Raw genomic sequence first — 12,794 nt, forward strand, 5'->3', positions numbered from 1 at the left:
GCAAAGTATACAAGCAGGCAATTAATGGAAGATAAAATCCAACTTAAAAATGTTTATTTTACTAATGTCATGCAGTATTTTTATCATTAGATTGTCAAATGTTAACAAAAGCAATCAATGATACATGTGGAAACAAGCCCTGATACATAGGTGATGAGAATGTAAAGTGACACAAACTCCAGAAATATCTATTAAAATTTAAAATACACATACCTAGTCTTTGACTAAAAATACACTAACTTGTCATCCTGATACACCAAGGTTAAGGGTACAATCCTTGGTCAGGGCACATACAAGAAGCAGCCAATGGATGCATAAATAAGTGGAACAACAAGTCCATGTGTCTGTCTATCTGTCTGTCTGTTTCTCTCTCTCTCTCATCAACAAAAATTAAAAAGAAAATCTAAAAAACTATAAAAATTGCCATTTGGAAGGATATACACAATGATACCATAGTGGGTTTAATGCTGGCCCTCCAAAGGTATGTCTGCCTGGCACCTGTGAACATACAGCCTTATTTGGAAATGGTATCTTTACAGATGTAATTAAGAATCTTGATATGAAATCATCCTAGATTTAGGGTGAGTCATACATCCAATCACAGGTGTCCTTTTAAGAAAAAGGCAGAGGGAGATTTGAGATACAGAGACACAGGGATGAAGATAGGAGGAATGAGGTGGAGGTGGGAGTGACACATCTACAAGCCAAGAATGCCAAGAACTGCTGGCAGCTGCCAGAAGCTAGGAGAGGGACATAGAAGGGATTGTCCCTCAGACCTTCTAGATGGAAGGACACCTTGATTTCATACTTCTAGACTCCAGAACTGTGAGAGAATAGATTTCTGTTGTTTTAAGCGACTCAGTTTGCAGTAATTTGTTAAAGTAGCCAAAGGAAACTAATACATATGCTTATTGTATTGTTGGTAGTGCAGAACAAACACAAGCAAACTGGAAACAACCTGATTATCTATAGGAAATGGAATCCATGAGTCAATTGTATTTCCTCCACACTGTGGAATATTATACAATGATGAAAATGAGTTAGAGCTATTTGTATGGACCCAGAGGGATGTCCATGATATATGCTAATATGGAGTGTGTGTGTGTGTGTGTGTGTGTGTGTGTGTATTCATGTGAACATAGAGAAAGAGATGGAAGAATTTACTAGGCCAATCACACTGGATACCTCAGAGAGCTGAGAGGAGAGTGTGGGTGTAAGGGAGTTCTTTTTCTTTATAAATCTTTGAATTATCTTACTTATCATAAGCAGTACTTATTCTTTTAACTGAATAAATGCAGTATTTTAAAAAATCAATTTGTGATGAATTTTTAAATCACAATTAAAGTTGTGAACACAAAAAGAGGGTTCTACCTCTCCAATTTTAGAAGATGCATTGTTCTCCATGACTCCCACTTCCCCACCACTGAGTTCTGAGCTATATTTTCAACATATAATCTTTGGTGTTTTTCCCCTATTTTCCAAGTACTTCTGAGTATTTCCTAGACTCACAGAATTTTTTAATTTTTTTATTAAAATTTGAATGTTTTCATTCCATCATATAAGCAATATATTCACGTGGTTTGGAATCCAAAATGTATAACCTAATATGCAGTAAAGTCTCTCTCCCACACAGCTAGGAAGCTCTCCTTACAGATGACTAGTGTTGTCATTTTCTTCTTCTTTTTTTTATCCTCACCTGGTAACATTTTTTACATTGATTTTTGATCAAGACAGAAGCATCAGTTGGTTGCCTCTGGTATACACCCAGACTGGGGAATCCAACCCGCAACCTAGGCATGTGCCCTAAGTGGGAATTGAACCCTCAACCCTTTGGTTATGGGACGATGCTCCAACCAACCAAGCCACACCAGCCAGGGCTGGTCATTTTCTTGAGTATCCTTTCAGAAGTATTGTATGAATATATAAGCAAATACACATATATTGCCCCCTCTTTTTTCACACAAATGAAAATGCTTGACTTATACTTTTTTCCCCACAAAATATATTTTAGGTTGTTTTATATAAGTGGATGTAGATTTTCTGTATTCTTTCAAAATTTTTATTAGTGTATAGAATACATACAAAAAAATGCAAACCATAATTTTTCACATATTAAACATAGCTGTGTAACCAGTTCTTAAATCAATAAAAAACATGATGAACATCTCAGAGTCCATTTGTGACCCTTTTCAGTCATTGCCCTGCCTCCAGGAGTAACCACTATCCTAGATGCTAACAAAGGAGATTCCATTTTCTTGTTTTGTTGTTTGTTTTTTTTATTTTTTCAATTGTACAATTAATGGCTCCTTAACAGAGCACTTTCGAAGTGAAGCAAAATTTCTCACAAGACACCTGTCTGCCCCTGCCAACTGTTCTACACCTCTCTTCCGTGGTAACCAGTAACACTACATCCTTAAAGTCCTGTGGGTGACAGCTACACAGAATGTCCAAGCAGAACCTATTGTGACAAAGAAGGAACTTGGATGCAGATTCAGCAACAACGAACTTTGTTATTCACAGAGTCCAATAAAGAGGCTGCATCAAACTTAAAAGTCAACCTCTCTGCTTCAGATCCTTGGAAATAAATGATTTCTAAAAATTTATATAATTCAAACAAAGCGATGGTTATTAAAAATAAAGCAAGAAATAGCCAGAAACGTATTTCTAGTGAAAGCCTGGTGGAAGAGGGATTCCACTCCGATAAAACTACCTTTTCTATGGGGAATGCAATGTTATCACAGCCCTTTACTCCATCCTGAAACTCCTTAAACAGACAATGTTTCAATGCAGATACCAATGTGAAAATATCTTGAAAAAGAAAACAGTGTCATGGCGGAAAAACCATCTGCATCTTGGCGAACATTTTTTTCCATCCACCGCAAGCTTGAGCTTTCTGGGAAGGTCACCGTTACCTGGAATGAAGAAAGACTTGGCATCTGGGAAGGTGTGTTCTTAGTTCTGTATCTGGAACACAAGGGCCAAATAGCACGATCATGCAGAACATCATGAAAACATTCCACAGGGCGATGAAGATTCGGAAGTACCTGAGGTTCAGTAAGAACTCCTAGATGTTGTCACCTGTTCCAGGCTGCCTGGATTCCTCCCCAAAGCCTTGTGTGTCCTTCTTTTTCAGCTTAAAATTAAGCACCGCTCGGATGTTCATCAGTAGCATCCGGAAGAGCGGGATGTCTCCGATCATCGTTAGAGCCCAAATGTCCGATAGGACTGGAAGCAGAAATCCCTTTTCTTGTTTTTAAACTTCAATTAAATAGGTTCATACAGTGTATGCTCTTTTTGTGTTTGGTTTCATTCACTTGACATTTCCTCCACATTGGATATTCTTACACTACTGCATGTGACAGTACTATGTTCATTCTTTGCTATATAGTATTTCATTGTTGTCTACATTCTGTTTCATGGCTATGTAATGTTTCACTGTAAAGGTACACTATAATTTATTTATCTGGTCCCTTATTGATGGATATTTAGAATGTTTCCAATCTTTTGATATACAAACACTGCTGCAATGAACAACCTTGAATTTATATCATTTGACACATATGCAAATGTAACTACAAAATAAAGTCATAGAACTAGAATTACTGGGTCAACAGTTGTGAGTACATGACCAGATAACTTTACTCCAAATATCCTATCTAAAGCCAGAATTTTATATTTCTAAGTGATATTGCTGATAATCAGGCATTTGTGAAAATATTTTTCCTGCCTGGAAAAAAGACAGAAATCCATGCCTTTTTGCCTTTCCCCTCTCTCTCCAATATCACTGCCCCCCTTATCTGTTCCCCAAGTTTTCTTTTTTCTTCCCAAGTTTTCTTTTCTAGTGCAGACAATTTGCAGACAAATTCCAAATTTGTAATTTTCAAGAATATTATCAAATTACCTTCTATATGGGCTGGACCCTTTATAGTCTTGCCACCAGTATTTGAGAGCTTTTTTCTTAGAATTTTAGAGCTTGGAGCTTGAAGACTTAGAAATCACATTGTACAGCCCACTCAGCTTACACAAAGAAAAATTGAAACACTTAAGAGTGAAAAGACTTGCACAAAGCCAGAGAGCAAGTTAGTTATCATCCCCAGATTCTGAAGAAGGCTTGGATGCTGGTCTCCAATATCAGAGAGAGCCAACAAAGCCTCAAACATCCTGTCCTGCCCACAGCTGTTGGCATGCTGCCTCTCTCTCCCCCCACTCTTCCAACCATCTTCAAAGACCAGCACAAAAAGGGCACACACACCAGGGCCACCAAACATGCGAGGAAGGAGAAAGGGAAAGGGAGATGAAGGGCATAGGAGAAGGTAGGAGGATAAGCAGTAGCCACTTGAAGAAAGATAAACTCTGCACTAGAAAAGAAAACTTGGGAAGAAAAAAGAAAACGTGGGGAACAGATAAGGGGGGCAGTGATAATGGAGAGAGAAGGGAAGGCAAAAAGGCATGGATTTCTGGGTTTTTTCCAGGCAAGACAAATATTTTCACAAATGCCTGATTATCAGCAATATCACTTAGAAATATAAAATTCTGGCTTTAGATAAGACATTTGGAGTAAAGTTATCTCGTCTATTCACATTTCTCTTTTATCTACTGCCTTTTCAGGACCAAGAAGTGTGCCTAACATATAATAGATGCTTATTAAATATTTTTAAATTTATTTATTGATTTTAGAGAGTGAGGAAGGGAGGGTGAGAGACATCCATTTATTGTTCCACGTATTTAATGCATTCATTGGTTGATTCTTGTATGTGCCCTGACCAGAGATTGAACTCGCAACCCTTAGTGTAACAGGACCACCTTCTAACCAACTGAGCTGCCCTGCCAGGGCTCATTAAATATTTTTGAATGAATGAATTATATATCAAGAAACTGAGGCCCAGAGATGTTAAGGGGCTTGCTCAAGGTCACAGAGGTAGTTGAAACCCAGTTATTTTAGGCTCCCAATTGGGTGAAGTGCCAGCCAGTTTCTTCTCATGACCCATTGAAATTGCCTCCTTAGGTTCCCAAGCACTTAGGTTCAACATTCCTTGCTGAATAAGATATTCCCTAGGAGCCTTGCCTGGTGTAGCTCAGTGGCTTGAACACCGGCCTGCAAACCAAATGGTTTGCTGGCTCGATTCCCAGTCAGGGACATGCCTGGGTTGCTGGCCAGGTCCCCAGTAGGGGGCGTGTGAAAGGCAACCACACATTCCTGTTTCTCTCCTTCTCTTTCTCCCTACCTTCCCCTCTCTCTAAAAATTAATAAATAAAATATTTTTAAAAATAAGGCAAATAAAGAAATAGCATACTCCAAACAAATGACAAGTTAATCACAAGCAAGGGGAGGTAAAAGGAATAAGGTCCGAACTTAGAGGTGTACCATTTCATTCAAGTTTGGTTTCTTGGGAGAGATGGCTTAACCATACGTAAGCTGACTTTCAGCTACAAGAGCAAAATGAAAGTCCCTTGTTGCCAGAGCATATTACTAGGGAATGAAGACACCAGTGTTGGCAGACAGGCTATGCTTCTCTGAAGGCTGTCACTCTGGGGACTATCACACAGTTTCACACCACCAGCAACAAGTCTACTTGGCCACAGCAGGAGCAACTGTTTCAAGATCTCTGGAGAACTATTAAGTCAGCAAAACATCCCTTTGACCAGACCAAAACTCTTGAACCATCCTCACAAGCTTTCAGTTTTATAGTCTGAATGTCCCTTGGCCGTAGATGGATTAAAATAATTTTACTTGTCATAAACAAATGGATTTGAAATGATGTCAAACCAATGCACAACAGACTCCTACCTTTCTGTTGGATAATCATTGGTTTTCTAGCCTATCTCTCTAGTGAGCTGCAAGAAACTTGAGGGCTGGAATATGTCCTTATTCTGTTCCTTAGATTCAGATCCCAGCAAATATGTCAGTTGTTTTTAATTGAAGGCTTTCTTTTAAAGTGCCAACTTCTCTGCTTTACTCACATGTTTTTAGCCATATTGTTTTAGGAAAGGGATCCAAGTATAGATACACCAAGGTACAACCTCCAGGGCTGGATCCTGTAGGAAAGAATATAGAGGGCATTCTGAAAAGAAGGAGAATGCCAGGCATTGGGACACAAGGGAGACCAGACACTACATGCTCCTGGAAAGCAAAGAGATATATAAGGCTTTGGAGAAAAATGTAATAAAACACAATTATACACATGTAATGAGCATACACAGGAACACACACATACAGACACAGATTTTAGCTGAAGTATGGGATATACAACTTTAAAAAGAATAAGGCATTTCTACATGCACTGGTATGAAACAATCTTCAAAATAATATTTAATAAAATAGGCAAGATGCAGAACAGTAAACTATGCTACCATTTGGATGTGCATAGATTATCATCAGACAGATATAAGAAACTAACAGTGGTAGCCTGGAAGGAGAACTAGAGGCTGGGAAACAAGAATGGAAGGGATGAAAAAAAAGATTGCAAAGGAGAATTAATTTCTATGGCATTTCTCTTTTATTCTATGTGAGATTTTATCGTGCTCATGTGAAATAGGTGTTTCCCTTTTCCCTCATATTTCTTCTGAATGGTCTAATAATCAAATTGACATGAGCCAGATTAATAGGACAAAATAACCAAAGTTAATTATGTATGTACATACAGGGGTTCAGTGAGACTATGGGACCCCAGGACAAATGGGACAGTTGAGGCTTATATGCCATCTTGAGCTAAGGAGACTTCAAAGGGAAGGTGGGCAATTCACAGATAGATGAGAAGGACCAAACATTTGGTGAACAAATTCTTGCCAGGGCCATTCAGAAACAATGGGGAGTCAAACATAAAGACTTTGCTGGTTCCTCCCTGGCTGCCACACTTAGTACATATTAAAGTATAAGTATATGTGACGATCGTTTTCCTACTAAAGCAGGTCTTCTATCTAATTTTTTTAAACAGTTAGGGGTAATGTCAAAGTTTCTTTCTGAGTCTTTTATTTTTCTTAAAAATAAAAAGCTTAAAATAATAATATCCTAATAAAGGCATATTTTGGTGTGTCAAACTCTGCTCTTCCTCACTCATGTGTTACCTATATATATATATAGAAAGGAGAGGCAAAAATGCAAGTGAGGAAGGGGTGGGGCCTGGTGAGGGAGTAATCGGGTGTGGCAATGAGGGCACTAGAAGGACAGGAAGTAGGCTCAGGGACCAGCCTTGCAAACTGAGAAGGCTGACCACATTGTATTTTAAGGGCAATTACTCTTCAATCCTACTAGCTTGCACCACTAGAAATAGTATAATTCACTAAAGAAATGTAAGTTGAATGTAGAAAAATAATAAATCAGGCACTTTTAAAACCAATTAGCATAGGAATTCAGGGTTAGGTAGATCAAAGATTGTAGCCCTGGTTCCCAAGGGATTTGGGTGTGACTCTGCCTTGTGGAATGTGAGCAATTTATCAACAAAGGCACTGCCCTGTTTGTTCTTTCGGATAAACCACCCGAGACTCCAATTTAACCTTTTTTTTTTAATATGGAAGATAATGTAATGTCATTAAATTAACATTTTAAATAATCTGCAACCTTAAACAGCTGAATCAAACATTTTCTGGCTGGGGGCATTGATGGTGGAGGAAGGTAGAAGGGGATAAAGAGAGTATGAATGGTGACAGAAAATGACTTGGGGTGGTGAACACACAATACAGTATACAGATGATATATTATAGAATTGTATAGTTGAGACCTATATAATTTTATTAACTATGTCACGCCATTAAATTAAAACATTTTTTAAAACATCTTTTTTCTAGCCCATTAAGAAGGTGTGAGAGGAGCCCTGGCTGAGTAGCTAAATTGGTTAGAGCGTCATCCAGATATGCCAAGTTTGCTGGTTCCATCTTCAGTCAGAGCACTCATAAGAAGCAACCAATGAGTGCATAAATAGGTGGAACAACAAATCGATATTTCTTTCTCTTTCTCCAAAATCAATCAATAAAAAAATTTTTAAATTATTCTATTGTTGTTCAGTTACAGATGTCTGTGTTTACTCCCCGCCACTCCCCCACACCCCAGTCAAACGCTCCTCTTTCCCTTGCTACCATCTCCCCTTGGTTATGTCCATGTGCCTTTTATAGTTGTTTCTGAAAATGCTTCCCAATAAAAAAAATTTAAAGAAATGAATGAATAAATAAGAAGAACCAATGAATGCATAACTTAATAAAACAACCAATCGATGTTTCTCTCTCTTCTCTCTAGAATAATCAATCAAGAAAAAAATTTTAAGGAAAAAAGAAAAGGCGTCAGAGGAAGAGACACCTCATACTCTAATGCCAGTGGGTTGTTTGCCATTTTACCCTAATTCACCATATTACTGAACTTTCATTGGAAAGCCTAGATTCAGCTCCTTAGGCAGCTCATGAGGCCTTACATTTGCAAAACAAATTCCAACTGCAAAGGGAATTCCTTCAGTTAAAAAATGGGCTTCATCACATACTTTTTCTTTAAGCAAATACAAAAGAGTTGACTTTCTTTAGCATCTGCATCTTAATCAAGTCTTTATTTCAAAATATAGGTAGATAAGATAGTTTGGCTTCTTGCACTAACTTTTGATATTGAATCAAGCTGCACTCACACATCTAGAGCAGTCTTGAAATACCTATGCAAATGAATGGGGAAGCTGGTAGGTATGGGATGGGTCTAGACCGCAAAAACCTGTATTGCTCAATCTGAATGGGTGGGGACTGGAGCCAAATGTGAAATGACTTCCCTGGTCCTCAATCTCCCAGGATGGTCAAGGGGCAGATAAATGTTTTTTTACAAGATCAAAACTTACACTGTCAGAGGGTTCAGGGATGTTCCACCCAAACTAAACTTTCAGAATGAAATCAAGTATCTGTCAAGTGTCTTCCCTTTTTTTTAAGTGTCTTCCTAATACCTACTCAGAGAAATTCATACAAGGCAGTGATTCTCAAATTCCAATAATATGCAGACTCATTGGAGGTTAAAAAAATTATTCCCAGACCCTTCAGATTATTTACTTCTTCATTCCCTCAGCAACAGTCCCCAGCACTGGAATAAGTGGTGGGGACAGAAAGGTGAACAAAACAACATGATTCCTACAGCATATGCTGCAGAGAAAGAAAGTCATTCATGAAGTCATCACATGATTAACTGTAAATTACAGCTGAGTGCCAGAAGGTGGGGGAGCCTATGCTAAAAGTAAATAATAATGGGGAAATTAACTGAGAGGGGAAAGCAAATGTATCCCTAAGGAAGAGAAAACTTGTTTTGGTCTGAAAGATTAGAGGAGGCAAAGAGTGAGGGCAAGAAGTTTCAAAATCAGAACAGCTAAGGCAAGGGTCCTGTGGCAGGAGGGAACATGTCCATTCGTATCTGAATTTTTTTTTTTTCTGAGCAGGTTTTATTACACAGAGGGCATGGGGCTCGGTCCTTCTCGGCTGCTGCCTTCTTCATGGCTGCAGGGACATTGCTCAGATCCTCTCTCTTCCTCTTGGCACAGATGTGTGTTCCCACCCTTTTCTTGATGAATTTCAAGGCCCTCTTGTCCTTACAGACTTTGAGCAGCTCCATGGCGTGCCGCTCATAGAGGGCCACATCTCCGATCATGTCCCGCACAAACTTGGTGTACTTGGTGAGGCTCCCTTGTCGACAGCTGTGCCTCGGCTTGCTCACATTCTCTGTCACTTTGTGGCCCTTGTTCAGGCCCACGGCCATGGGATAGTGGAGAGCCATGGCTGCTGTTCCTCAATGGTGGCTGTGGTGGAAGGCTTAATTTTTTCATTTAATCTTCCTAATAGCCAAATGAAATAGATCTATTATTATATGCACTTTTCAGATGAGGAAACTGAAGCTCAGCCTTACCAGACTGTGAACTCCTTGGGGACAGAGTATGGGTATAGTGTTTATTTTTATACCTCCCACAGTTGACACAGGGCCTTGCTCTGAGTGAGTCTTCAGTAAATGTGTATTTGTTCCTTCACCTGAATCCACATAACCAACAAGTACTGAAGCAGGAACTCAACACCATCTGTTGAGAACAATAGCTCCTGTGCCTTCCACACCACACTAACTTCTGTCCTTCAGCCTCCCTGCATTCTATTCCTCCAGAATTTTAGTTAATTCACTCTTTTCTAGGAATATGCAACTTATGGCTCGACCATGTATGGCAGCAAATAACTTTTTTTTTAAATTTTGTATTCAACCTTGAAAACCATTAAGTCATCTTTTGTGGGAAAAAAAAACAAACTGAAAAACACACCTGACTGTACATATAATTAAATGGCCTTGAGGATGTAATACAAGCCAACCAAAGCACAAAAATCCAGAGTTCACCCTGCAACAGCATCCTGAAATTGTGTCTCCACTTCCACTTTGATTCTTTGAACGAGCTTCCCAGGTGTTATTTCCCAGTGATGACATGACTCAACATCTGGAGCTCTGGGTTGCTCTGAATAGTGAGGACACTATCTTAACACACTTTAGTCCAGGCAGCTTAATGTAGGGTCTCTGAAACAGTAAAACATGCATTTTACACTACAACCTTAGTGTATGTGTATGCATTTTTATAATATAAGCTGAAATAAAAATGTGATGGAATAACACCCTTAATACATGAGAGGCACTCTGCTGTTTTCTAGCCCATTTCTGTTTTCTCTTCTATTTGATTTCATGTTTTAAGAATTGTAGTTGCAATCCGCCAAGTTAATTTTACCTCCCATTGAGTCTTGCAGTTTGAAAAACATTGGCCCAATACATATGAAGAAGTTGATACTTCTTGAATACAGTAATAGGAACAGTTTATTTATCTGTGTCCTTAGCACCTATCACCCTCTTTTTCCTCCTGAACAAATGAGGGGGTGAATACCCACCGTGTGCAGGTGAACTAGGAACCGGGAATGCAACCATGGCCAAAACTGGGAACCAAAGCTAAAAGGATCTTTGCCATGGTGGAACTTACAGCCTATTGAGGGAAACAGACTTTCAAATCAAATTTAAAACAATTTTTTAAAATTACAAATTGCTATGAGAATATCAGTCATATAGATGCAACTTAATGTTTGGGGTCAGGGAAGGCACCTCTCAGGGTAGGAGACATTTAAGCTGACATCTAAAGTCCAAGTAGGGGTTAGTCACATAGGATTTGAGAGGCAAGAGAGTGGGGAAAGCATTCTGAGCAGAGGAGAGCATCCATGTCAATGAACAGAGGCAAGAAGGAGTTGGGTACATGTGAAATCCCTCCCCAGAAAGGGCCTGAGCTCTGCTGTTTCTGTCCCCACTTTTCCTTTGGAAACTCCAATTTCCATGGCCACAGTGATGTGTGTGATTGGTTCAGTGAGGAGCCAGTGACCCAACTGGGCCAAAGTCATCTTTATAATTGGTATATGAAAAGAATCTCATTCTCTGTGACTACAGACATAAGACTAAATGAAGCTAGAGTTGCCTTCCATTGTATAAAGAGAATAGGTCAGAAAATGAAGCTGAAATACAGAAAAAAGGAGACTTACCAGCAGGAGCAAGAAAGAGAGAGAACATCATTTGAAACTGAGTCCACATAGGCCTAAAAGCTAGCAGATCAGCAACACTTCACAAGTGTTTGAGCTAATGACATCACTCTTCCGTAGTGCTGGTTTCAGTTGATTCTCTGTTATTTGTAACTAACTACAAGTGTGAAAGGAAGAGTAGAAAGCCAATTAATTTATTTCTAAAAATAAGAACAGACACAATTGTTCCATGAACAGGAAATTTGCCTGAATATGCCAGGTTTCAGAGGTTCCAGATTTATGAGGTCGGTCAGTCTGTCTTTTCTTCTTTTTTTTAATGATTTTATTTATTTATTTATTTATTTTTAGAGAGAGAAGAAAGGAGGGAAGAAGAGAGGGGGAGAAACACCAATGTGTGAGAGAAACATTGACCATAGGCTTGTTTCATGCCTCTAACTGGGGACCTGGCCTACAACCCAGGCATGTGCCCTGACCAGGAATCAAACTGGCAGTCTTTTGGTCTGCAGGCCAGTGCTCAATCCACTGAGCCATGCCAGCCAGGGCTTGTTCTCTCTCTCTCTCTCTCTCTCTCTCTCTCTCTCTCTCTCTCTCTCTCTCTCTCTCTCTCTCTCTCTCTCTCTCTCTCTCTCTCTCTCTCTCTCTCTCTCTCTCTCTCTCTCTCTCCCTTCCTTCCTTCCTTCCTTCCTTCCTTCCTTCCTTCCTTCCTTCCTTCCTTCCTTCCTTCCTTCCTTCCTTCCCTTTTTCCTTTCTTTCTCTTTCTCCTTTCTTTCATCAGCTGTGTGGAGAAATGTTAGTGGAGTTTATAGAGAAAGCAGGGAAGCTGTGACATATTCTTAGCTATAAAAATATGGGCTGGTGTGGCTCAGTGGACTGAATGGGAACCTCTGAACCAGAGGGTCACTGGTTTGATTTGCAGGTCAGGTCCCCAGTGGGGGGCGTGCAAGAAGCAACCACACATTAATGTGTCTCTCCCTATCTTTCTCCCTCCCTTCCCTTCTCTCTAAAAATAAATAAAACCTTTTTAAAAATCTAGTTAGAATGGCTTAGACCAGGGTGTGATGGCGGTGATAGAGATGAAGAGAAGCAAATTTAAGAACAATTTTAGTAGAGGTGGTAGGACTTGGTCATGGATTAGATGGATATAAGGGGCTAAACTATCAAGATGAATGAATAAAATGGATAATTTAATATAGTACTGAGTCCAACAGTCACAGAAGAGTTGGTATGTCTTAGACCCCCCGGATGGGAGGAGCTGGGGCAAAGTCTGCTTTCAAGGAGCTTAAGGCAGGGGAGATCCT

At 39.5% G+C, this 12,794-nt stretch overlaps 1 protein-coding gene and 1 pseudogene across 1 annotated transcript; both read right to left on the bottom strand.

Moving 5' to 3' along the window:
• Positions 1–2,908: 2,908 nt before the first annotated feature.
• On the bottom strand, positions 2,909–3,199 carry LOC123830416 (annotated as a pseudogene).
• A 6,123-nt stretch (positions 3,200–9,322) lies between these two features.
• LOC123830417 (60S ribosomal protein L36-like) lies at positions 9,323–11,598 on the bottom strand. The gene is made up of 2 exons (XM_045856584.1): positions 11,500–11,598; positions 9,323–9,785 (listed from the first exon to the last, which is right to left on the bottom strand). Exon 2 carries the CDS (start codon positions 9,725–9,727, stop codon positions 9,323–9,325), a length of 405 nt encoding a protein of 134 aa, XP_045712540.1. The 5' UTR covers positions 9,728–9,785; positions 11,500–11,598.
• Between the last annotated feature and the right edge of the window lie 1,196 nt (positions 11,599–12,794).

Source organism: Phyllostomus hastatus, unplaced genomic scaffold, assembly GCF_019186645.2.
Source record: "Phyllostomus hastatus isolate PE091 unplaced genomic scaffold, TTU_PhHast_1.1 phas_scaffold_129, whole genome shotgun sequence".
In the NCBI taxonomy this organism is placed as follows: domain Eukaryota; kingdom Metazoa; phylum Chordata; class Mammalia; order Chiroptera; family Phyllostomidae; genus Phyllostomus; species Phyllostomus hastatus.

Bases quoted from the DNA above. Each gene is read 5' to 3' on its own strand.
- LOC123830417 (XM_045856584.1), bottom strand. From the start codon at position 9,727: ATGGCTCTCCACTATCCCATGGCCGTGGGCCTGAACAAGGGCCACAAA.